General features: G+C 43.1%; 1 protein-coding gene across 1 annotated transcript in view; it reads right to left on the bottom strand.

Moving 5' to 3' along the window:
• Positions 1–10,377, bottom strand: part of ARHGAP20 (Rho GTPase activating protein 20) — a 60,402-nt gene extending 50,025 nt beyond the window's left edge. Inside the window, 2 exon segments of the mRNA XM_027653119.1 lie at positions 662–747; positions 10,263–10,377. Coding sequence (XP_027508920.1) covers positions 662–747; positions 10,263–10,364 — 188 coding nt within the window. The 5' untranslated portion in view covers positions 10,365–10,377.
• Positions 10,378–27,831: the final 17,454 nt, after the last annotated feature.

The raw sequence follows: 27,831 nt of genomic DNA, 5'->3' as shown, positions 1-27,831 counted from the left end.
TAGAAATTCCCATTTCTATGGCAGCTTTACATTGGCGGAGGGAGGAGGAATGGCTGATTCTGGCAGAGGACAAGGACAAAAAATGCTGAATGCTTAACACCCACATACTCAGCCCCACAAGTGCTAATACTGGACAGGAGAAGGCTTGATCACCAGATCCTGGTCCACAGCATTGTCCTGAGTCAGCAGGTGCTTCCAGATCCCTGGAGAGCCTGTACCATTCAGCAGGCAATGACAGAAGAAACTTAGCTCAAATTAAATTTCACAATTCCACAATAAACAATCCTGAGTTATGCCTGGCACTGCATAAGCATACAAGGCAAAAAGCACGGAACATCTTCTGCCCATGCCACCACCCCAGGAGGCACTCACAGCCAGTCACAAACTATTTACAACCGAACAGCCCAAATGTCACATGCCCAGTTGCAAATCGCAGAGCAGCTTTGCCCAGTTGGGTACAAACAGCTTAGTGTGGCAGCACTGGGGAAACCCATGAGAGTTCTGTCACATCTTTCAGCAGGCTTTATAGTTGTGCAGCTACCAAGCAGCATGAATTGTGTTCAACAGCCTGGCGTGGACAATAACTCAAAAACATCTCAAGTTTTGAGAATGGGGCTGAGAAAGTACAAAACAGTACAGCAAGCAAAACTCACTGACTCACCTTGAGGCCGATCTAGATCTGCTAAGTGCTTTGACAAAGATCAAAGACGGTGCAGACTGGCGTCTCTGGGCCAAACTCTTCATTTTCTGATTGGAAAGAGAAACAAAATGAAACCACAGGTGAGATTTGGAACAGTAACTGCATGTATACAGACTGGTTGCAGGCAGACTTCCATTTCAGACTATGGGAAAAAGGCTGAGTTACTGCCATCAGAAACCCTAGAGGGGGAAAACGGTTGTAAAATATCACCTTTGAGAAAAACAGGAGCATGACCAGAAAGCCGGTGATAAAGAAAAGCTGATTATTAGTGTCTATACACAGATACCTGTGGTACACTGCACACATGAAATAAACACCTAAAGATGGTCCTCAAGCACTTTTTGTCCCTTAATAATTTATTGTATTTTAAATTTATCAATTTTCCAGAGAGTGGCTTAAATTTCAAGTGTTTCATACACTTCTATGTCAGATCTGACATCTACCATAAATTAAGGTTTGGAATCTATCCACCTAACCTTATGTGCTATATTGGGCTACCTTCGTTTTTTTCAAATCTTCAGAGATGAGTGCATTTTCCTTCTCTGCTAATCTAGCAGGAACACTATATCTTGCCTATCAGTAGCCAATCCTGACAGTTTTTTCATTCCTGATTACGTATGGGAAAAATAGGATAGTGGGAGACAGGACAGTTGTTAGCACAGAACTAGGAAGAGACTGAGAAAAAGGAGACACTCAAAGACAGAGAACGCAGCATGAAAAAAAAAGACAAAGCACAAGGAAGAGATGCAAATATCAGTAGCTAACAAGGGAGCATGGATTTCCGTTCAGTGAAGTTGAACACTACAATAAAAATACTGAGCAAACAAACAATACTGCTTTCCCCAGAGGTAAAAAATTTCAAAAGCCCCCACGGAAGACAAACCCACACATTTCCCTGAACACAAATGTATTCACCACATCATATTCACTCTCCCTCCTGCAGCCAGAAGCAGGACTGAGTAGTCCTGGCCCTGACCCTGGAGCTGCTCTCTTCAACGGGTTGTGCAGCCTGCTGCCGAGGTGCCTGACCTCTCCTCTCACTGACTCTCCACCAGAAGGGTGATTGTTACGTTATTTAGCTTAAATACTTTTCAGAATAAACTGGTGAACAAAAGAACCATGGTCAAACTCCTCCTGAGATGCCAACAGGGCAGTATCCGATGCTGCAGTGGTCCCTTACACTACCCTGGCCACCACCCGCCAACCAGGTGAACCTTTAACAGTCATCAAGTCTCTGTTCTCAGCTAATCGCAAAGCATGACTTTCTTCCTTCGTCCTAAAAATAACCACTGACTATCAGGAAAAATATGTCAGAACAGTCAGAACAACTGATTCTTCTGCCAGTGTATGTGCTGGATGTGGCACACATTTTGTTTGGGCAGGTGCACAGCGTGCTCCCCTTGGAGAAATTGAACTCTACTGTACTATTTTACTTGCTTTTGACAAGGACATTTCTTTTATTCACTGCAATGCATCTGTTATTGTGTCATTTTTTTTTGGTTCTCCCTTTATTTATGTAAAGCACGCTTCTTTGTTTTGTCAGATACTCAGTTATAGCTATTGTGCAGCAATTGTTATAAATTCAACCATGTAATTTCAATTCACCTTTAAAAATTATCCCCTTCTCCCTATTTGATCAAAAATTAACCTTCTCAAGACTGATAAATTAAGTCTGGGAATATTTAGCTGTCTCAGATCAGACTATAACTGGGTAACAGCAGATTACTAACAAAAGAGATGCCCATTTTTGATAGATTTGAAATAAACAAATGAATAAACATGCTAATTTTTTCTAGTGAATGAAATCAGTTTGTCTTACTGCTAGCAAATCTGAAAAGCTGTTAGCAGTTTTAAAAGTAGCATAGCTGCAAATATGAAGGCAAAAAGAAATCTGTTTAACAATGCAGTCTAACATCCTACAGAAGATCAGCCACACATTTCACACAACCAGCAGATTTTAAGAGTTTATATAAAGCATTGACTCCCAGTGAGAAATCTATTGTAATTTACTCATTATTGGGTATGTGGCTTTTGGGGGGATAAAAACTGGAACATCTCAGGTCCTGCAAATGCAGTGAAAGTTTGTATACTTTCAAAGAGATCTTAATTCCTTTGACTTCTCAGGTCTGAAAAGAAAGCAGCATTTTAAAATCTATGGCAATTATGGCAATTCTTTTCATGCTTGTGTTAGCAGTGCTGAATAGTGCCTATGGTAGTGAGATTCTAGTCTTGACTTAAATGTCTGAAGACGAAGGTGAAGTCTAGAACTACAGCACGTTTAATAAGAGCTCAAATAACTGGCAGAGATAAATCTGTTGGAAGACGTTCCAGGCAGTCTGTGATCCAGCCTCTCTGAACTTGCTGAGAGCAAGACCCATTTGAGCAGGCTGCTCTGGGCCACCACGAGTCCAGGTCTGTATTACCTTCAAGGATGAGATTCCACAGCCTCGCTGGACAAAATCTTAGTGCAGCTATTAAGCAAATCTTAGGAGAAAAAAATAAAACGCCTCAAAACATAAAAGGATCACTGCAAAACTGAAGTGAGTCAGGTCAGCTGTATGCAAATAAAAACATTACACAGAGACACTGACTACAGACAGAAAGGGGGGATTTGTTTTCATTTTGCTATGTACAGAGTTTGGGAAGAGAAAATAAGTGACTATCATGACAACCTAAATTCATTTACTTTGAGAAGGAAGAGGATAAATTCATATTTGGTTAAGTTGAACTGAGATGCCTGCTCTCCTCAGTTTTACTGCCTTTACATGCAAGGATGGCAATGTGGAGAAGAGGAGATACATCCTGAACATCTGTAGTAAGAGCAGATGTTTGGGAACAAAAGGAGATGCAATGACCAATTATCTAAGTATGGGACACAGAAGCATTTCCCAACATATGTCCCACATCATTACCTCCCATTTTTTCATGTAAATATTAGAAAGGTCAACACCAAGAGAAATCCTCATACTTGCTGGCTTAGTCACATTCATGTGAAATGTATCATAAAATCAGTATCTATAATGAATGTTTACAGTGTGCTAAACACAAAGATGATAATCTTGTATCAGACAGGACAAACTAGAGTTATTTTTGTCTTCCTCAGATTCAAAAACTTGAGTTCCTGCCCTCTCCTCTCTGATTCAGGTTTAACTTCATATTTTCTGCATTTCTGGTGGTGGTTGTCTTGACTACTTTTTAAGAGAAACAAAAAAGTTTTGCATTATTAGTTGTTGGACTGACAGTAGTATTTGGCCACTTTCTGGTATAAACAGACACAGGCCTATAGATTTCAAAAGTATGAATTTACACCAGATATTGATCACACCTACACTCTGAAACACTGTTTCATAAACTGTGATGAGCAGATCAGCCCACCATGCTGAGGACAATAAGCTTGCAAACCATCACTGAAAATATGCTATCCCTCCTCAAGAATCAGAACACTCTAGGGATTACAGCAAAACTTGCATAAGTATCTCACAAGTCATCAGATGGAGGAAAAATCTATTCCTGACTGCCAGTTTTCTGCCTCCCAGTGGATAATGGTACTATATGGAATTTACATAAAATAATATATTACCAAGTTATGATATTGATTTCCTTTCTGTGAAAATGGTAACATAGAGTAGCATCTTCATGAGGAGATCAAAAGAACTGGAACTGTCTTGCACATTACATGTATCACTTAACTATATCACGCTTATAAAGAGAATTGCAGAGTGTGAATTAAAGAAGGGATTAAAAAAAATTAATGGTACTTGCTATTTATTTTGTGATGGCAAATAACAGAAGTAACACATATATAGTGTACGTAATATTTTCAAGTATTTAGAGGAGTTAAAATCTATGCAATAAGCGGACACCCTGCAGCAGCTACCACAACCATATAGGAGATAGGAGCAGGCAGGCTAAGGCAGGGATTGTGTGCTGTAGTTCCCCAGGAGCACACTGCCCACATTGACAGGTTTAGATGCCTGACCCACACAATGGTCAGACACGTGCAGGAGGATTCCTCTCACTCAGCCTCTGACTCACACACCTAAGCTATTTGCCCTGTGCTCCTTTTTGAGACAAGAGAGAGAAAAGCACACATTTAGGGCACAGTTCATCTTATCTGAGAACTTTTCCTTCACTGACTGTAAAAGAAAACTAAGGTGACCAAGAAAATTGAGTTAATCATCTCTATCCTATTCTAGCTGCCTGAGCAAAGGACAGGGAACGAGCAAATTTGTGAGCTCAGTAACACAGGGAGCAATTGTCTGCTTGTATTTTTTTGAGCTTACGATGAGAAAATGATGTTACCTGATATCTATTTAAGAGACTCATACAAAATAGTTGAAAAAATTATTTAGTTCCTGACTGACAGGTAAACATTGCAGAAATGCCTCCTCAGCAACGTGCAGATAACCTTGTTAAAGCCTCGTCAGACACTAAAGGATTTCATGCCCCTGATTTACAGGCTCACTCCAGAAGTGGGTCAAGGCTGAAACATCTCCTGGGTCATTTAACTGGTTGACGGGGACAACCCTCAGATGTGCCAATGCCTTGAGCTGAGGCTCAAATGACTAAGCTCTCCCTTTCACTGATTTATTTTTCTAATGAAAGGAAGTCTGATTTTAACAAAGCCTACTCTTTAAAAAAAGAATCTAAGTTATTAACTGAGCAATTTCATCCATGCAAACTCTGGTCCTGTTGTCTGAGCAACAAACCGTATCTGTGGCACACATTTCTGGTTTAGTTAGACATGAACCAAAGCACAGAACACAAATCCTTACAGACAACAGAGAGAGGAGATTCAAGCAAAATTAAGTAAACAGGCAATAATTTGACATCTGCAGTTCTTGAGTATTAGATCCTACATGACCTGTCAAGCGCCTCTCTTTCCTACTGCCACCATGAGGGACAAAAAACCCCCAAGGCTGAGAAAATGAAGAATTAGAACACATTGTTTTATGCATAATTTTCATTTCACTCATGGACAGACAGGAGAAGGAGTGCTCATAATTAAAGTAGTATCAGGAGGCATATCACAACAGTAAGTTACCATAATCCAGCACAGGTCACCAAGGTGATTTTAACCTAAGGACCAATTAGGTGGATGATTTCATTAAATTACGTCTCTTTTGGTCCTTATCAGAGATAAAATTGCTGCAGGATATATCTGTGGGATGACAGGAATTGTCCATCACTTCACTAAACAGTGTCAGAAGTGGTCCTGGACATCTGAGATTTCCAACACTAGCAGGTGTGATTTTGGAAGCAACCCACCAGATCCTTAGCCAGGATCATAGTAAACAGGATAGAGTATTGCAGGAAGAAGAAATCTCTGCTTACGAAGTTTTATGTTAAAAAACATACACATAGGGGCATGAGATCAGCTAACATGAGATCAAGGTATCATCACATACAATGGGAAATACATACTTTCTTTGCACAGTGAGACAAGTAAAGGGATGAAGATTATGTATGACTAGCATTACCCTTCCAATGCCAATAATTTGCCTGAATTTTATCCATTTAGTACACTGTTGGGGGACACTATAACTCTCCTTTCCCTGTCAGTAAACTGTTGCTGTATTTGTGATCAGAATCACAAAGAAACATATTTTTATAGTGATGGAATACCTTATTTCAAGTCTCAAACCATAAAAACTAATTTGCTAAGTGTGCAAAATGGTTATTTTTTGCACACATTGTAGGAGTAAATATTAAAAATTGCTGACCCCCAAAACATTTTAAGCAGTTACTTGAAAACTTCAAGGAGGCAGCAAAAATTCTAAGAGTGACTCCTTCTGTTGCCAGATACTGTTTTGTGTAAAATATTCAGGGTTGGTTGGAATCTAGCTCCTCTAAGAAGAGAGAAGTGAAACACCAGGAACTTATAAATATGGTTAAATGACCACAGCTGCTACTGCTGACATGGTTACCTCAATATAAAAGACATCTCTGCTGCATAGTTTGTTTTGATAAATTTGTAGAAATAAGCTCTATCTGTATAATCACTCTTACTCATGTTACTTCAGTCCACTTCAGAGTTGCATCAATTTACTGGTATTGGTTACTAAGGTGCTGAGAACACAACTGCGTTGGGCAGGACACACCTCAAGAATGAAGGAATGAAGGAATGAAGGACCACCGCCTCTCTAAGATCTTGCTCTATGGTGAACTTGCCACTGGCTGCCGCAAGAAAGGAGCCCCGAAGAGAAGATACAAGGACTCCCTGAAACGACATCTCAGCCTTGGCCATATTGATCAACATCATCCCTCAAATCGGGAGGTCTGGAGACACACCATCTATAACGCTGCTGTTTCCTTTGAGAACGCATGCAGGATCACTCTCGAGGAGAAAAGACAACACAGAAAGAATCGTGTCTTGCAGAATATACCATCTAAGGAGTCTTTCTGCTGTGCCTTTTGCAATCAGACATGTCTATCTCATACTGGCCTCATTAGCCACCAGCGTGCTTGTAACAAATGTGGATAGAGCCTTCCTAAATCTTCATTCACGAAGCCCAGCCATGATGATGATGATGATGGTTACTAAGGTAAACAGTCAATACAAAACTTCTCTGCAGGTCAACCACACATAGTCCAGTGACTCCAGTAAGTTCAGTAAAGGAGGGAATCTAGTCCAGAATTTTCCAAAAGCATTAACTAAAACACTGCACTTCAATGTCACCTTTTAGCAGGGTGCCTTGAGTGCATTGTAAGCATTTAACAGAGAGAACCTCCCACTGCCTGTGAGGTAGGTTAGCAGTGCAAACCATTTCGCATGCCAAGAAAAGGAAAAGAAATGGTTCCAGGAAATTAGTTTAAATAGTCATACAAAATACATGAAAAAAACCCTAGACATTTTCTATCTCTCTTCTGGTTCTATGATGTGATCAAGCATGTGATCTTTCAGCTTCATTTTGACAGCCAAGCAGCAGATGAAGTAGGAGTTCAAATACCACAGAACAATGTAGCAAATCTCAGCTAATTTGAGAAAGGTATAGTCAGGAGAATAAAAAGGCAGAAAGGTTCAGTGGTCGCTTAGTGTCACATATTTGCAGATATTTTTTGCCAGAAAGTAAAATAATTGATGTTAAATACATATTTGCAAACAAATTGCTGTGTCACAAGTATCAAAACTGATTTCCTGCCATCACGTTCTTCCATTTAACTGTATGCAACCAATACAAACAATGTAAGCTCCCTGGTGGCAAGAAAGACTTCCTGTATTGTAAAAAAAACTTGATGCTTTGGCACTGAGTGGAAGACAAAACAGAGGGATACATAGAGTCCATGGGACCCAAGTAGTAAAATAAATATTTGAACTGTCACTGAGATCCAGCTTCAGGCAAAATTAGGAATAGCCCACTGCTGTACATGCATAAAGGTAGGAATCTTCTTCCACAGAGAGGCACGAAGAGGTGGTGTGCTAGTAGTCTCAAGGGAGCACCGTGGACAAGCAGCTGAGCAGTTGGCTGGATGTTGGTGGCTGCCTGTGTCGGTTGTGCATGATGTGCAAAGCTGCCATATGCTGCATGGCCCAGCCAGGGTCTCAAGCTGCTTCTCCACAGGAGGATCTCCATCTGTACCCCTGTTGCATGTGCCTCCAAGCTGAGGAATTCCAAAAGGGCTGCCAAGATCCGTAAAAAGTAATATCCCCATTCTCTTGTCAGCGCTGGCAAAAACAAGGTCTGCATTCCTTTGACTGTGGGCTCTTTGGAGCAGGAATGGGAAACACAAGTGCTACCATTAATATTTGTCCTCAGAATGCTGAATTATGAAGTAGAACTTGTAAGAAAAAAGTGTTCATCTTCACAGTACTTGAACATAACTTCTCATTTCAGGTGGGTGCCTGGCATCAGGGCTCTGCCAGGTTGGAAGGCACATGGTACTCTGTCTTCAGCAAAAATGAAAGAAATGGTTGATAAAAATCAAAGCCACACATTTAGCCATCTCAAATTAGACCACAGTACTCGGAGAGGGTGAGTATCTACTGCATCATTTTGCCCAGCTGGGCAGCAGAAGGTACTCCACCACTCTGTGTAGGTGTATCACACACCCACTTCAGAAACCAATCAGGTATTAACTGCAGTGTAGTAGAAGTCTTGGCCAAACTCTCTCCAGGCAACCATCTCACCACTGACAGCAGCTGTCATAAGAAGAGGTCCCCAGGGCTGCAGTCAGGCTGTAGAGCTATGTGGCTTGGTGGGACACAGCACACATGGACATAACCCATGGAAATAGAGCATCACTTCCCAGCCCTAAGAGGCACATCAGCAGGAGAGGGATCAGGATTCATTTCTGCACCATTGTGCCATAGCCAGCAAAGTCCCAATGACTGCTTAGCCACAGGATTGAACACAATCTCAGCCTCTAATACCATGCATCCTAAATTCACCAGGTGGACAGATTGGTAAAGGACACCGTAGCCTGGCCAGTCATTCTAATCCTGCCAGCCTATTTGGCAGTCCTCTGAAGTGCACCTCTAAAGACAAGGCAGTGCATAGATTTAAATGCCATTGTGAGGCAAAATTGGTAAGGCAGGAAAGCACCAGCTCTTCTTTGGATAGAAAAACACTACAGCACTTGCTAAACCAAGGAGAAAAAAAGAATTCATGTTTTATACAGTGAGAAGAATGTGGTTATTACAGCTTGCTCATTTCATTTAAATATAAGGCAGAAACAAGTGCTTGGCTGTACGCAGAAGGGAGCATTCTGCACTCGATCGTGTCAGATGCTGAAAACCGATTTGAGACATCAAACAGATTTTACAAGCAGTTTTGAAGATGGGATGAAGCTCTTCTGCCATCAATTGTGATATATTTAGCGCAAGGCGCTTCTTCAGGAAGCCTCCTATATGTCTCTTGCACAAAGCACGTGTGAGAGCAGCCAGCAAACATCCTCATCTCTAGCAAACCCTCCCCTCGCCCTCCCCAGACACACACGCAGCATATACCTCTTAGATCCCCTGGATAACCATTCTGCAAAACCTTTGCTTTCCCCAGCAAAACCTCCAGACATCCACACAGCAAAGCTCCCTTTAGGTCTCCCCAGGACATCCATGCAGCAAACACTCTTGTCGCCCCAGCACATCCATGCAGCAACATCCCCCGCGCCCGATCACCGGGAAATTCATGCAGCAAAGACCCCTGGCTCCACCGAACACCATCCAGCAAACCCTTCCCGAGCTCCCCGGGACAGCTGTGAAGCGGCGCTCCTCACCTACCCCGGACACCCAGGCACCAGCCTCCCCTTGCCGCCGGGATATGCATGCAGCAACCCCGCTGAGGTCCTGGAGGTTATCGACCCGGGAGAGCCCGCGAGCCCCACTGGGCAGCGCCGCACCTCCAATTCCCCGGGGCACCCGTGCACAAGCCCTTCCCGCCGACAGCCCCCGCTTCCCCGGCTGCTCCCCCGGCAGTCCCGGTCCCGCCGGCGGCGTGCAGGACCCGGGGGCGATGCTGCGGCGATGGAGCGCCCGATGGGGCCGCGGTGCCCCCCGCGGGGGGCTCGCGGGCCGTGGCGAGGGCCGGGCAGCTCTTTCCCGGGTGGTCTCCAGGGACGGCCTCACCTTCTTGCTGTCGGCGGCGGCAGCGAAGCCCCTGCCCTCGCCGCTCACCGAGGACGAGCGGCCCGGGCCGAGGTGCTCCTGTTGCGGGGACATCACGTCCATGCAGCCCGGCGCCGCCGCGCTCCCGCCGCGGGGACACCCGCACCATGGACAGGGCGCGCCGCGGTGGGACACGCCCCCGCTAGTGGGACACGCCCCCTGTTGGACACGCCCCTTGGGACACGCCCTCACAGGCCACGCCCCCCGTCTCGGGCCCCGCTCTGCACAAGGCGGGGCCTGGAGGCGGCGGGTGGGGGGGTAATACGCATGCGCGACCGGTGGGCTGGGGGTGCGCGAGCAGACGGCGTCGGAGTGGTGGGCGCGCGCTAGTGCCGCGTCTGCGCGCGCTCGCTGCAGAGGCGGGAGGCGCGAGGGCATCCGGGGGAGCTACGGGATCCCGGGAATGGGGTGGTGCAGGGTCAGGACACTGGGGAGCTGTTGAAGGGTCCCGGGGTAGGGAGGGTGTTGCACTGTCCCAGAGCTATCGTCCCCTCCCCGCAGTTCACCACGAGGCATCGGTCTCCCCAGAGCCCTCCCGCGGGAGGGTCCCCACCTGAGGGCAGGCAGCGGGTTGGTGCGGATGTGCGTGTGGGTGTCCCATGGCAGCACAGGGGATGCCGTCGTGCTCCAGAAAGCCACGAACAACAAGGAGGAACCACTAATTACACTAATGTACGGCGCTGGCTCAAGAACAAATGGGTGCAAGTAGGCTATAAATAAATCTGAGCTGGAGAAGGAGAGAAAGCATCCTGATCGTACTGATCCTAAGAGGTGGAGGTTGTGGAGGATCACTGCCAGGCAGGAGCAGGAGGTGTAAGTGCCTGAATGGTGGTGGTTTGATGCAGCTGTCATGTTCGGATATCCCCATTAAGTATGATGTCTTCAACAGCAAGGGCTACTCGTGGTCACCCAGGAGGTTCTTTCTAACCCTGTCTTTCTACACTTTGTGAGGGAAAGTTTTATCTCCAGCCTTTCCAGCTGTTACAGACTCTACATGCATTTTCTCCCACGTTGATCACAAAAAAAAAAGCAGAAAAAAGAGATCCTGTCATCTCATGTGCAGCTTTTCATAACTACCTTTTTTCTTCTGTGAGAAGAGTTTTTACATCTCTGTGGTGAATTGGAGTGGAAATTGTTTCAGCTTTAACAAGGTTACTTTTCATCTGGAGAACCCAGGCTGGTTCTCCTCCTGGAGGCAGAAACCGATGTGCTGCTTCTATAACTTGGTGGCAGTGGTTCTTGCCACATAGTACTGAAACAGCAGTAAACAATGAATTTGGTTCCATGTTATGTAGCCACCCTGGACAGGTTATTTAGGCTCAGCATGTCCATGTGATAGTGCTTCAGTGATCTCTTTGTTGAGATTGATGTGGGCATCTGCCCTCTGTTTGCACCCTCATATCTGGAAATCAATGAAATCATGTAAGTAAAGGAAAGATGAAATATTAAAGGCAGGGATGCAGTGTGACTAATTCTGCTTCCTCAGAGGGGTTTTGTGGATCTGATTCGGCTTTTCCTTCTTACTCTGGCTGACCAATTAAAAAGTCATAGATATCTCTGACCACCAGGAGATACCTCCTGTGTGTCTGATTTCAGAAAACCCAGCAGTCTACCCCTAATATCCTTGGGAAAGAACAGTGGATGGTTAGGGTAGAGGTTTATATGCACTGTGTATGTTAACATGTCATGAATTTCACTATTTCCTCTTTGTTGCATTTGTAAAGTCTTTCAGCTGAAGTGTAAAACCTTGAAATGATACATTCTTGGTATCTGCCCTTATTTACAGACAGATGGGCATTCATCACTGAGGCAAAACAACATATAAAAAAGCCTTCTGAATTTTTAAAGCATGACTGAAAAACCACTATGTCAGCTGATTTTTGCACCTCTGGGCCTTGGCACAGGCCAGGCATCAGGCCAGCTCCGGGCGCCCATCCCTAGATGTGGTGCAGACCTCGTCCCGGTGCTCTCACAGCTCCTCCCATCCCCTTGGTTGTGTCCCTGTTTCTCTTCCTTCCCCTCCTTCCACCACTGTCCAAGTCCCTCGAGGGGTTTGCAGCAAGTGGAAAGCAAGCAGCATCATAGGCTTCCCCTGGCACAGCACCCAGCTCTATAAAATCGGGAGGCAAGTCCAATTACTGCTGCAAGCACCCAAGCCGGTGGGGTGCTATCCCGACAGGTCTACAAGTTTCTGTGAGAGGGCTAAGAAAAGATTCATTAGGATAGAAAAGAAACAGCATGAAATGTCTATTCAAAACCCAGAATATATTTAGCGATTTGGCAGCCTCTTTTCCAAAAACATTTGCAAGTGATGATATTCTCAGTGACGTTTTGGAAACAGGGCTGTATGTATATGTTTATTTTGCGAAGGAAATGTTACATAAGGTTTCCTAAATACTCGCACGTGTTCTTTTATCTACTACTTTTATCTAGAGGTGTTCTTTTATCTACTACCTTGAGCACATTTGCTACATTCGTCATTAAATACTGACTCTTACCTACTTGAAGGGACAAATAGATTAAAGTCTGGCCATTTGGTGACCAAGACTGGAGAAGCTGCTTCTCTTTGAAGCAAAAATATGTTCATATATGCAAACATACAGCCAGCATGTTTTTGTTAGCTTCAGTTCTTCCCTGGTGCCAATGTTTCCATACCTTTCCTTAACCTGCTCTGCCAGAAAAATGGATGGGAATTTTAGCACTGAAGATGTGAACTGGCAGGAGTGACTGGGAGAGAGCAGGGTTTTACAAGCCTTGCTTCCTCTTGCTGTAGCACAAATGACAAGGAGGGAGCATGCAGAGTACAGTAGCAATGTACAGGCAGCCTGAGGCACCTTGCCTGTAAAGAGACCTCTGGTGTGACACAGGCAGTGAGTGTCTTATGGTGATTAATCTCAAAGGGTAAAAACAAGTAAACCTAAATGGGAAACAGGAAAAATAGGTTTTCCCAAAAGAATGTTTAGAGTTTAACCGACAGTTTCTTTCTGGCAGACCAGGACTTTGTTAATTGATTTCTGTCTGGATTTTGAGAGATCCTTGAAAACTGGGGAAGTGATCAAGGCTGGGGACAGGATGTCATTGCAGCCTGTGCAGAATTCCCAGGACTGCCTCTGCCTGACGCTTAACCTGCCTCTGTGCAGAGAATCCCAATGAGATAACCACCAGGTCTCCCTCACTGCTTGTCCAGGGATGCAGAATTTCCCACATGGGCTGGTGTGGGGCCAGGCCAGCCAGGTGGCTGCTGCTGCTGCCCAAGCCACCCCGGGTCCTGCCACTCCACAGCACACAGCAGGTGCACTGTGACATTGACCAGGCTATAGGGCACCTACTGAGTGCTGCCTCTCATAACACCAATGCTGTCAGGGTTTTGACATCTGCTTGGCCAGTTCCAACCCATGTTGGTCTGAACAATGAAAAGATGAGGTGTATTATTGCACCAAAGCAATCTTAAACTGCACCATCATCACCACTAGCTAAAATCCTGCTTGAGCCCTGCCCCCAAGAAAAGACATACAAGGCTCAGGAAATAACATACATGTTCATTAAAAGATTTTCTTTCTGTTACCTTGGCCACAGTGTTGTGTGAAGAAAAGTACCAGAGAGACGGGGGGGAATTGAGGCAGAGAAATATATGGGTGTTGTAGGAAAATCATACTTGTACACAAGACAGAGGAGAATTATTCATGGACAAACCCATCCAGGTGGAAATGTGACCCCTGTAAATCGGCCACATTAGAGAAACCCAGAGTGAACTGTTAGCAAATGCAAGATACACAGGCTGCCTCTACCTCCAGTTTTTATGAGCTTTCCAAGCACATTAGCACTAGCAGACATTCCCTTCCAAGAAAATTATGATATCCAAGGAAATATGTGAGGCTATAAATGAGTGAACAGTACTTAACTTGAACTAAAAAAACGTGATTCTACCAAATCTGCCCCATAAGGGTACATTTACCTGAACACTGATTTTATGAACTTCACAAGTGCCCCATGCAATTAAAGACATGAAGTTGATCTGAATTAGAAACTCTAGAGGCAGCTGTATTTCAATGAGATCTGATACAACAAATCTCTAATATCCCAGTACCTAGAATCTCATGCTTCTCATGCATGACAGCTAAAAATAGGACCATATCCTGGACAGATTGGAGCTACTCAGATGGAGAAAAGCTGAGCTGAAGGGAAAGCTTGGAGAAGGAGAACAGGACGGATGGAATGGAACTGGAACTCAGCACAGGAGCTCTTAATGGCAGGCATTTACCCTACAGTGTGAATCCTTCATTGCTCATCTTCACAGTGTTTACTGCTGCTCCTTTCCAAAAAAGTTGTATTAAGCTGAGAGCATCCTCCGTACTCTCTGATTCCAGAGAGTCTGGGCAGAAGGTGGCCCAGCTACCAAGTCCTACCCCTCTGTTTTGATAGCAACCTGCTAATAAAACTGTTTAATGCTGTGTGAGTAGCTGCTAAGTGGAATTCATGAATGTCCTGGGATTCAGGCTACAGCAGTTATTAATGCTTTGTGCAGATAGGTTCACATTAACGGGGATTGCCCCCTTCAGTCCCTTCCCATGCTATAAAGTTTGCAAGGCCTCGGAGCCAGATGCTCTGCCTCAGAAGCTTCATAAGCACTGAGCCACACCTCACTTGGGTAGTTCTGTCAAAGTTCGTCAAATGAACAAAGATCTACCCACTCTCTCTATCCCAGAAATACACGTGGTCCCTTGTGAATGTGGAGTCCAAGTTTGCAGCAGGTGACATGTTTCCAATGGCAGGGACAAGTGTGCACATTGAACGAGGACCCCAGCTGACAACTCTGCTGTAGAAATAGAGTGCAAGTACTGGAAGAGTCAGCACTGGGTGCTCCACAGTGCTGGGTGCTCCACATGGAATCACCACTGTGGCCACTTAGAGCCATCCTCCCATGGCTACACCTGCTGCCAAAATACGAGGGAAGACTTTCATGTCCCAGCCTTACGGATGAACCTACCAATGATCCTACCAATTCTCTAACATCCCCTTCAGCCTTGTTACATATGCTCTGTGAAATTCAGTCTAGTGCATCAAAGGGAAGTTTGCCTTTGAAGGACCGCATGCTTTCTGCATGCAAACATTGCTCTGATTTAATTAGGTTTGATTTTATAATCAGTGTAGTTAAACCATTACGATGCTTGCAAGCAAATGTGGCTGGTGTAAGCATCTCAATGTCTATATAGCCCAATATCAACACCTACCATAAGCAAGTGACATTTGAATTTTCCTACCATTCACATTTTCCCTGTTTTTCCTATATCTTGCTTCTTATTTTTATACATTATTTCTTTTGTTTACATTAATCCTCTCATAAGATTGTTTATTTTGGGTTTCTCTGCACTGAAGATTTTCTTACGGTCCTTGTCCAGCATTCAGTCTTTCAATTGCAAATTGAAAGGCAAAGTTGAAAGTCAGTAACTGGATATTCATCCATAAGGGACCTCACATAGAAGCTAAGTATTAGACATGAAAGGATAGCATTTCATTTAAGATAAGGCCTAATCTCTTCCCTTTGTGAGCAACATTTCTGAACTTAATCTGAGCACTTCTGCCTGGAGTGGTTTAACTGTGCTCTCAGTTAGGTGAGTCGTGGTGGGAATACACAGTACTGAAACTGCAGCATAATCCTGAGTACAAAAGGCAGGTCCCTTTAAGAGAAGGGAGGTGGACTTTAGGAAACATCTGGTAAGTGTTCAAATATGTGCAGAACACACATCTCTTCAGTATAAGCTTGAGCCTTATAGGATCTCACTGTACCCATCACACTTCTTGACCCCTGGAAAACCCATGGTCCACAGCACTCACAGTGATGCTCAGCATCAGGGTTGGTTTCTATTCATATTCGACATAGTCTTGAGAAAAGACATTCTATCACTTGAAATTTGATGAGGCGGTGTTTTCAGATGTTTGTCCCAAAATTAGAGTTGAGAAACATGGTTATCAGCATAGATCATAAATAACCTGCACTGGTTTTTGTGTTAGAGCCAGGTGTTGCCGACAGACTCCCTGGAGCTCCACAAAGCATTGGCCATATTCACAGCCAAGTTTTCACTTCAGTGGTTTGAGGCACAGAATGATAAATTAGGTAACATGAGTCAGGTTGGCATATAAGTGACCAGTGAGAATTATACATTCATAACAGGAACGTTTATAGTAACTAGAATGGGAAGTTACTGAGGTTGTACTAAGAATAGAGCATCTTTGTTTTATGGCTGATGGGACTTAAATTTATGGGAAGCAGAAAGTGGACTGTTGACATTGGCTCTTTAGGAAACGCAAAGGAAACTCCCATGAACAGAGGACCCTTTTGAGTGTAACATACACTCATCCATAAAAGTTATCACATTATCATCCTTGTTCTGGATTCAGTTCAGGCATCACTTTATCTGTCTCTCTAATTCATAACCTAGACAGTTTTTACTGTTAGTGTGTTTAAGAACCCTGAGTGCTGTATTTTTTGTCAGTTTGTGTTTTAACATGATGATGGATTGTATTGTACTTCTGATCCCACCCTAGATTTGCTATTTTCCATTCACCATAGAGAACTCCCTTTTCCTAATAGCTTGTGGGTCTGTCAAGCTGTGAATGACAGACATTAGAAAAAAGATGGGCAAGATTTTTAGTTGTCCTTTCATAACACTGCAAAATTTTTCACCAAAAGACTAGGATGTTTTCAAAAGTGACTCAGATGAATAAAAAATGAGCTAGACATCCTCCCACTGACTGGGGATCCAAGAGGAAACAGCTCTATTTTTCTTGTACAGCATTGAATTACTCCAGATAAACTGATATACATATATTCAGCTTCTCTAATCCAAGGTAGGAGCCCAAATTTCACTGCATTCCATGGAGCAAGAATCATAGAATCATAGAATCAGACAGGTTGGAAAAAACCTCTGAGATCATCAAGTCCAAACCTTGATCCACTACCACCACGGTTACTAGACCATGGCACTAAGTGCCACATCCAATCTCATCTTAAAAACCTCCAGGGACAGAGAATCCACCACTTCCCTGGGCAACCAGAGCTTAAGACCATGCACTGTTGTCTTACTGATAGCTGTCTGGGAGAAGAGATCAACCCCCACCTGGCTACTACCTCCTTTCAGGTAGTTGTAGACTTGTTCCTCCTGCTTGTCTCAGCCATAACAGCACCACTAGCAATTTACAGATTAAATGGTCTGTTATATGAGTGTGATGGGTTGACCCTGGTTGGATGCCAAGTGCCCACCAAAGCCACTCCATTACTCTCCTCCATTGCTGATGGGCTAATCCCTGGTCAGTGGCAGGTCTGTCTTGGAGCCAGCTGGCATTGGCTCTGTCAGATATGGGGGAAACTTCTGGCAGCTTTTCACAGAAGACACCGCTGTAGCACCCTCCCATTCCCTCCAAAAAAAAAAACTCCTGGACATGGAAACCCAATACAGTGAGGGCTTAAATTCCTGGATCTTCTGTCTAATATGGACAACGAGGACTGTCAACCTCCAAATGGAGTTTAACTTTCACTGCAATGTAAGGGGGTGTAATTTCTGGGAAGGGGCAGCCAGCAGGAGCAAGGCAGAGGAGTACTCGAGGTCCCTGCCAGGCTCCTATTACAATCACTGCCTCTCAAGTGCTACTTCCAGCATCCTAACATCTTAGGGAAAAGAGCAATGGCTTTGGGGTGTTCCTGACTCCAACATGGTAACTGTAAGAAGCAGATTTAGGAAGGACCTTAGAAGACTCTAACCTCATCATCAAGCAGCTTTATCTGGGTCTTTCCTCAAGGCCTTTTGGGTAACTTGTTCTTAGAAATGAGGGGTGATGGGGATGTGTGGGCTCCCTTTTGAGCCTGTCTTTGCATTGTCCCCCCAACTGGAAGCTATTTTCCCTGATAGCTGATTGAAACCGTCTCCTCCTCAGTTAAGCTTATGGCAACTTGTCCTAAGTCCAGGGGATATAAACAGAGTTTATTCTTTCCTCCTTAGAGCTACCTTCTACATATTTGGACACTATGTCCCCACTTTGTTTCCAGACTAAACAATGCCAAATTCTTCAGCTTTCCTTGCAGTCAATGATTCCTAGTCCACTGACTCGTCTTGTTTTCTGAATTCTTTCCATTTGTGAAACAGGAGGCCAGGCCCAGAAGAGTTAACTAAGAAATCTGGGCCTGTTTCTCCACTTTTTTATTAACTAAAGAAAGGTGTAACTGTGGGGAGAGGTATGAAGAGGTTGGCAGTACAACCTTAATATTTTACAAAAATAGTTTATATTTACAGAAAGGTTATTGCTACTGGGGTGCATACATTTGGGTGAGAAGCTAAGCTGTAGGACAATCCTGGGTTGAATTATTTTAGGATTTGAACTTGAGGAAAAAAGGGGTTGTTACTGTAATCATAGAATCATAGAATGGTTTGGGTAGGAAGGGACTGTAAAGGTCATCTAGTTTCAATATCTCTGCATAAATCCCAGATCCTTCAAAACAAAAAACGGTTTCATAAACTTTGTTAAAAATTAAATTCTTAGATCACAAAGAAGGAAACAAAATAATCGGGGGGAAAAAAAAGGTTAAAGGATTTGGGAAAAAAAATTCCATCAAGTTACTGGAAGACTGAAAAAGTTCATTATCATGAATGCAGAGGATTTGGGGCAGAGGACCAGCAGAGAGGACTGGAAGGGTTGGAAGAGGTGTAGACCTGGCAGCTGCGGAGCTGCTGAGTCAAAAAATGCCACATGGAGCAAAAGGGGACAAGGAGGCAACAGAGGCACATCCCTTTGTGGGCATAGCCCTTTGTGTCTGACCATCAGCAGCACGGGCTTTGCTGGGTTGGTGTCAGGGACATCATCCCATGTTCACAGCTCATCAGACACCTGCACAGAGAGGACAGGACACCTAAGGGCCACTTACCCGGGCCACCAACCCCTGGTGAGCAGGGCAGGGAGCAGCATCACCTTGGCAAAGGAGTAACTGGATCTTCCCTCAGCCTAAAAATAGCAACATAAATATTGTGTATGCATTAATTATAACTGCTAATAGGATAGATTGGGGAGGGGGAAAGAACCGATTAGCGTGAAGCATGTTCAAATTCCTTCACTGAAAGCCATTATTTTTCTTAAAAGAGCGTGACTTTTTCCCCAAGGTGCTTTTAAATGTCGCGGTTAGATGATCTGCTTCTCATGGGGGGTTTCCTCTCAAGCGAACTCTCAGGCATGGGGTCAGAATGTAGAAGTGCCATACATTAAATATTTTGCACACAACCTGAATATAAGAACACCTTATAATTATTTTAAAGTAATTGTGATATAAGCTAATGGCAGGCCTGAGGAAAAAATAAAACATATGGCATAGATAATCACTGTTAGATGCTACTGGACTATTTCCTTGGGACATGAGACAGTATGCAAGCCTAGCAGCTTCACATTTTATGTATTTGCAGTTATCAAAACATAGTTGGCTGTGAGGATGTCTACTTGGTCATGAAAAACACAAAACAACAACAACAACAAAAACACCCACCACCACCAAACAGCCTAAAATTAATGTCAAGAAGAGCACTGGTATTTATTAAAAAGAAACCTGAAATTGTTATCACAGGACTATCATGTTGATTCTGCTGCCATTCAAGGTTCACAGATTAATTCTGCACTAAAGAGATTTGCTCTTACAGGTCAGTGGAAACTGTTGATCCTGAGAGACCTGTCAAGAAAAATGAGTGAATTATGGGGTATGGCCAAGTCATGTGCTTACCAGGCCAATTTCAGTAACCAAGGCAGCAAAAAATCCATTTCAATGAACTGAAATTAAAATGTGTAAAAATGTACAGTCTAGGTTTTACAGGATTTTCAGTGTTCTGCAGTATGACATAATGACACATATTTTTATGTTCTCAGGAGAATTCTGCTGGTTTCAAAAGGTTGAGCTGACACTGATGTCATATGATCCATTTATTCTACAATATATTCTGGCTTTGCGCTTTATTTAATGCTTTGCAATTTTCTTTGGATGTTATAATTTTACAGTTACCTCACTGGATCCATGAGGAAAAGTAAAAAGCTGCTAGAGGAAGGTTATTTCACACACAAAGTTTCAGCAGCCCAGGCCTTTCCTAGCTTACCTTTCCTTCTTCCCCACCTGAATGCAAATCCATTAAAAATGGTTCAGGAAACCTCCACCTTTGCATTCACATGCAAGATGCTCGTTATTCGTATTTCTTTAGCAGAGGTTTATAATCTGATGTTAATGAAACCTCTGGGGTAGCACTGTGTCTGAGAAGGAGCTGGTGCCAGAAAGGAGGTTGATGAATCGTTGCAAACCTCCAGTATTATCAGTGGAAGCCCTTGGAATTACATTCGGAACAAGAGCTCTCACAGTCTCTTTAGTTCAAAAGTTTCTATTGGCAGAATAATAAAAATCCCCCACTGCATCTCATGAATAGTTTACACTGCAAATTCCATAGCCCTGGCTGCTCCACTGCATGGGTCCCAAAGCACCACAGCCATGCTGCTTCTCATCTGCTGCTAGCCCCTTCAGACCACTCCAGCAGTGTGAAAAGCTCCATACCCCACATGAAAGACACCTTTCCTATAAGACCCCTTTCCAGAGTTGTGTGAGTGGGAGGAGGCCGGGGCACGGATGCAAAGCTGTGCTACAGCCTTGCAGGACTTCATGGGGAAATGCAGTGGGTGCTTTGCTAAGCGATGTGGTGGCTTGCAGAGCATAGGAGCTGCTCCTGTGCCTCCTAGGTCTGGACCTGAAGGATTAATGTCAGGTCTTTAAATCGTAACGTAAAAGCCCATCTCTTAAACCCCAGCTCCTCACAATGTCCAGTAGATTGAGGTCGTTTGCAGACTTATTAACTTGCTAAATAACCAAGATATGCCACAATATTGCAGGCCCCACCTATCTCTTACCCTTTCAAACCCTCTGAAAACAGAGTTGCTGATGGCATTTCACCCCAATATTTTGGGATAACAAATGATTTGCTCTTCCAGAGAGTCACACCAGAAAGCTAACGGTCATTACTGAAAGCTCCTTCTTTTACTCAGGGCTTTCAATAGTATAAAGTCTGACAGTAAAATAAATACCACGTTAGGGATTGATAGTACCCTGCTGCTAAATTAATATCTAAATGGCATTGTGGAAAGATTTCCATTATAAAAATTATTTTCTTTCTGGCCTATATATTGATCAATGTGGATTGGGTATCATTTTGTCTACTAGTTGTTGCTGTTATCAAGTGGAAATTATCCCAATCAGGAGCTTTCTTGGCCTTCGTGCCACTCAGCTCTCTGCATAAAGCACTGTAATTTTACACATCCCAGACTGTAGCATTTTATCAACTGCAGTGAGCATTTTCATATTGACCAGTAATGTTCATTTATGAGTGGGACCAGAGAGTTACTGGGGTAAAATACTCCCATGACACTGTAGAAAATTTCATAGGATGGCGATAAATGTAAAACGACAGATGAAGTGCATCTCAGTAGAATTATTTGTGGTAGATACGAAGTCACTGGTGTCTTAGCTGCCCTGAAAGAGGGATGAAAAGGATGGTGGGGTCCGAAAACCTCCAAGGATTTTGCTTTTGCTTGATCTCAAAGTTAAAATTTTCTTGCCTCGTAATCACTTCTCCCTCTTTGCTTTCTACAGTTACCTACAGCAAGGAATATTTTCCCAGGCATAAAAAAAAATTGTTTTCCCTTATTTCAACCCTGTTTGTTGTTTGTTCATCTTTCTGAATAACTGCTAGCATTAGTCATTTGTTCTCCATGGTGCTCATGTCCTGCCTGTGCTGTGAGGACTTTGAGGATAGCTGGCAGCAGAAAGCAGGCTGTAGGCCAGATACTTCATTCTGGACAGTATATTGCCCCAAACTGCAGGTTGGCTACCACTGATCCTGGCTGTTAGACCCCGCTTTTCTGTAAGAATGAATTGAAGGCCAGTCACCCATGAGATTGCTCTACTAGATGTTTTGTTATGCTTCATAGCTCTGTGTTTGTAGCTCTCCAACCAGTTTTCAATCCATGTGACAATGTTCATTTCCAGGCCAGTTTTGATTATTTTTCTTTGGTGTGAGATACCCTATCATTTACTTTGCTAAAATCCCAGAATATTTCCTTTGCGTCATTGCTTTTGTCCAGTAATGGTAAAACTCCATCATAAAATGTAATCAAGACTGTCTGGCAAGATCTTTTATTTAGAAACACATGTGGCTTATTGCACATAATTCCATTACCCTCTTGATGTTTCATCATTATATTTTCAATCTTAATGTTGTATTAAAGTGGAGGGAAGGGGGATACACACACATTTGTTTCATACCTGGTCAATCATTTTTTATGCATTTACACATATCCTATAATGGAGAGCACATATGCAAGGGAGATATGTTATTTTTCCATGTGGTTTAGGCTGTTTGTTTATTTTGTCATTAATTCTCAGAGAGAAGGTCATCCTTTCCTCCAGATGTTTATTACTTTCCAAACCAAAAGAGATTTCTCTCATAACTTGCATTGCAGACCTAGTACTTGTAAAATGCATGAGCCATGCCAACACAGTAATGGTTTCAAGAACTTTCTATACACAGAGATGTGGTTTACCACCACACCATGTCTTATCACAGTTTAGCAGGGAGCCATATCTTTTGATTAATAAACCAAGTCTTGGCCAATTTGAAAACACAGTGCATGGGTGGCAAGAAGCAGGAATGTGTGTGTGTGTGTGTGTGTGTGTGTGTGTGTGTGTGTGTGTATTTGGGAGAGATATGATGCACTGGTTGCTTTCAGTTTTTCCATTTACTTCCATTTTTTAAATTATTGTCATATATTCCCAACAAGGAGAAAAAGGGTGATAATCAGGAAACATTTGGATGTTGACAAATTGTAAAAAATTAGTCCAAATTTGTCAATTTTCAACCTTAATCTTTATACCTCTCTGTTCCTTTCTTAGGAAGATGTACTTATGCAGAGTGCATAAGCATGGATGTTCCTGGGGTTTAAATATGTTATCTCTACTCCAAAATTTTTTTTCTGCAGAATTTTTAATTACTGTGGGTGTACTCAGATACTTCTGCATAGGTTACTACTGACTGCAAGGAGAGCAGTCTTCAAGATAAACTCATATATACGTTATATAGAACTGACAAGGGACAAGTAAATACATTACAATTTCATACATCTGTGAGCTGGGAGGTGTATATATGTATATATGTTTTGCCATTGCAAATCTTACAAATGTGTTTCCATTAGGAGATTTAATATATATATTCAGTATATAATGTAAAAATTAGCTGTTTGTTTGGAAGGAGATAGCTCATATTTCTGATATATGTGAAGCTGAATTTCTTCAAATAGAGTCTCTATTTTTGCCTTGATAGCATGAAAATGCTGTTGGGACTTGCTAGAGAGATTTATTTTGCTAGCTGAAAGCTGAGTAGGCATCTCTGAGCAGCAGGTGGTAAGGACAAGAGATAGGTTGAATTAAATCACCATAATGAACAGAGTTTGATTTAAGGAGAAATAAATTTTTTTAATGACATCAAATTCCACTTGTGACTTTCTCCTCAGCACAGACAAGCTGTAACTACTTTATGCTGAGCAAAATATAAATCTTTTGGTCTGGTACTACAATAACCAAGATGTCAGGGGTAATGTTACTTGATTTAGAGTTTGTGGCATCCACTTGATAAGGAGAGGTGAGAGCCACACTGCAGAGCACTGCAGCAATAATCCCACCAAATGTTGGGACAGAAGCAGTTTCTTTCTTTCCCTCGTGGGATTTTCACTACAGACAAGTCCCAAACTAGTATTTTACATCAGTTGTCCTGAGGGCAAGGTCAGCAGCTATCTGCAATTCAGCATTTTTGTAGGCTTGGCCCAGAAATATTTTTAACTGAGTCTACTGCACTTTTAAAGAAGCCAAATGTCACACTGATCAACATCCCAAGTGCTTGGACAGGCAGCCTTTGGGTTTGGCTGAGAGGTGCAGTGAATCACCTGTGAGAGGGTTGTGACTTTTCAATATCTTGAGAATGGGGAATTCAGACCCTGTCTCTAAATTAAGTAATCCTCTGGAAAACTGCTGAGTCAGCCTCTGAATTAACTCAAAACTGTTTTCTGTTCTGAAATCATAGCACTCATATAAATTAGTTCAGCTCACAGTGGTACAGTCAGAAGCAGCAGAATGGGAAACAGTGGTACCCAGATGAAAATGAGGGGACAATGACTAGGGGGGGTAAGTAATTGGGCAGAAACAAGCTCAAGTCTGACAGAAATCTATCTTAATAAAATTATTGAAAACACAAAAAAACCAGCTCGAGAAAGTCAAGGTTGAAAGTATTTTGAATTTTGAACATACTTTAGTTAAAAAACTTGCTAAAATATTGTTTAATTAATAAAATTCAGCTGCATAGGTAGAAGCTGTAAAAATCCATGTGCTTTCTGATGCATTGTCTTGGCTGGTATTCAGAAAGAACCAAAACACCAAATATTCTGATAAAGTATCTCACAAGCACTGCAACAGACCAGAGCCTCAGCTGTCCTTTGCACCTTCACAGCAACACAGTGGTCACCACTCCTGGAGACCTGGAGGAACAGTCTGAATGAGGAATGCTCTGGGTCAGCTCCTTCCCACCTTAAGGATGGCTGTTGGGAGAAATAATCTCACAAAGAAACAATCAAAACATATTTCTACAAATCTGATACTCAAGAAATTTGCTTTTATTAGGTAAGACTGTGACTCAAACAACAAAAAAAAAAGTAAATTTTGCCTCCTTCCATAAGCTTTCTGCTGATAAAACTGGCTTTGAAGAAGGTGATTATTGACTGTCTAGCTTTTTATGTAAAAACAAAGAATTTTGAGTGAGAATTTCCTTCCTATGTGTTGAAATTGTGAGTGAAAGGATAAGGAATGGATATGCAAATGCAGAAAAGAAAATAGACAATATTTGTGTGTAAGACTAAAGAAATATATATTTTCCAGTTGTTTATGATTACTCTCATCCACGGGCAAGACAATTACAAATGACATCTCTGACTGTGTGTGTCTAGTGAGCTTCCCACTTCCCACCATCAAAAAAGACAGGAATGCTTCCCTTGTAGCTGTGACTGCTCCGTGGCATGGTGTGTTCATGCATTTATCATCTTCTCTCCATTGGTCAAAACTCAGTATCACACTATACCAACTCAGGCTTTCTGGACCAAAACAATGGCGAATCAACACATTTTTACCTTGGTCACCATATAACAGTAGCAACATGTTTCTTTTCCCCCATGACATAACTGGGAAATCTCCTTTAGAGTAAATCAAAGGCACTATAATCTGTTCTGCATGTCCTAGAGGGCTTGCTTCTATGCATTTCTGGCTTTACACGTTCCTCAGCCCCTCACATGTACACACAATCATGTGCACAGACACCTACCTGGATGGATTCATTATTTTCCTGCCCACCATCTGCTCCAGTTTCCTCCTCAGTTTTCAGCCAAAGGCTCTGGCCACTCATGGGGCAGCTTGGCCCCAGTGTACAAGCCACTAACGCAGTCTCTCAGCAAGCTCTCACACGTTCCCCCTGCCCAACCTCTCCACAGGTAGCTGCAACAGGAGCCAAGCAGGTAGTCTCTCCTTCCAGATGGAAAGAGAGCATACATCCCACTCTCCTGCAGCTGCAGAGACAGGAGATGTCTGCAGTCATAAAATCCAAACTGTGTGATCTTCATAAACCCACGCAACTCTGTCTCCACAGGACAGATGAGTGCTCTCTGGCACAAGCAGGAGAGCAACCCCTCTGGGAAACAGCTACTACAGTCCCCAGGTAAGGCTGAGCATCTTGAAAATCGAACCTCGGACACTGTGGTTTTCATGCTGGACTTGAGGGCTGGGTGGACATTATTTACTGCATTGTTCATGGCCAGAAATGATCCCTAGCAGTAATGACCACGACCTCTGCTTTGAAACCAAGGGTAATTGCCGTTTGCTTACAGCACTCATGGCATTGTACTGCAGTCATAGCAGCTCCAAGGAAGCAGCAAGTCCACATTGCTTTCCAAGAAATCATTTCAGTCCTGTTGCCCAGAGTTTGGCTTTGCACAGCCTGTCCAGGCAGCTGGTTTGCATGAAGACCCCATCAGCTGATAGTGTGTTGAAATCCCTCTAATGCCTGTCCTTGAGCTTGGAGGATAACTGGGAGGAGACCTCCTTCTCTCACTGTGCCTTTGCTGGCTATGGCAACAGCAGAGGACCTGCCACTGTTTCCCAACTCTGCTGCATGCGAGGTCACTACTGGCATGGGATTTTGTGGCTTGGCCTCTGGAGAAGATTGAAGCTATAAACTACTGAAAGTGCAGTCCTTTTTCTTGTCTCCACTAAAATCCATCTCTGCATTGGTGTGTCAAGCAGAAATGAACATTTCCTAAGTAAGAAATCATATGTTGATCTGGCTAACAAATTGCCAGAACCATTCTATAAGTGCCTCAGATTGTAAATCTGATATCAATTCTCTTTTCTCACCCTACATCCTGTTTTTTTTATATCCACAGTTAATCATTCCGACCCTTCACACCATGTGTCATGGCATGAATCCTACCATGGGAGCATAATGAGCTTGCCTGTCACCATTTCAATACCCTTGGGCCTCTCTTATTACCTACCTCTGGTAAGATGCTACCCAAGTACTAGCACTTTTACATTCCTGCAAATTACCACATATTTCTTGATAAAGCCATCTGCTGACTCAAAAAGCTATCACTTACTGCATGCAGTTACTTCTCCATGCAAAGGGTCCAGTTCCTCTGTTGTGCAATCTGTCCATTTGACCTTCTGACAGCAAAAAGGAGACACTTGCTATTTCCTCAGCATGCAAGAGGCAACCAGCTCTTATATGGGGTAATGACTTGACAGAAATAAGGTACAGTCCTTCCTTATTCTTAGAATAAAGCAGTAGCATGTAACTCCACTCTGAAAATATTAAAAATTGTCACTGCATTGTCTGCACATGTACTCCCTGTAGCCTTTCAAGAGGCCTACAGTTATAAAAAAAGGTGAGAATTACAGCTTCACTCTGGAATTGTACTGCTGGACATCAGTTAATGATAATAAAACAGAGCAACTACCTGCATGTTGGATTACATGAGTAATGTGTAAAGTTAGGCACCTGATTTGAAACTGTTTGTTCCAGTTAACTTCCAGCAAGAGTCATCTACTCTGCTGTTTCCTTATAGCTCAAGTTATTGATACTTTGCTCCTTAAAGTGGCTTTCAGTGCTGCCTTTCAAGTTTGTCCTGCCAGGCTGGGATGGAGGGCTTAGAGATGGAGAGCCTCTGATACAGGATCACCAGGGCTCGCACTCTCTGTCCCATGGGTTTCATGTCCACAGCCAGATCCAGCACCACAGGGCATGAGATTCAGTGTTCCCAACCCGTGGTCAGCCAGCCCATGTGGTATCTCTCAGACAGCCCTCACACACTTTCTCCACAGTACTTTTCCACTTGCTCACTGACGTATCTATCCTTATTTCTGAGGTTTGCT

The sequence above is a fragment of the Corapipo altera genome, unplaced genomic scaffold (genome assembly GCF_003945725.1).
Source record: "Corapipo altera isolate COAL_440 unplaced genomic scaffold, ASM394572v1 0, whole genome shotgun sequence".
NCBI lineage: Eukaryota > Metazoa > Chordata > Aves > Passeriformes > Pipridae > Corapipo > Corapipo altera.
The sequence above is the reverse complement of the archived record's forward strand: the minus strand, read 5'-3'. Positions and strand labels throughout refer to the sequence as shown.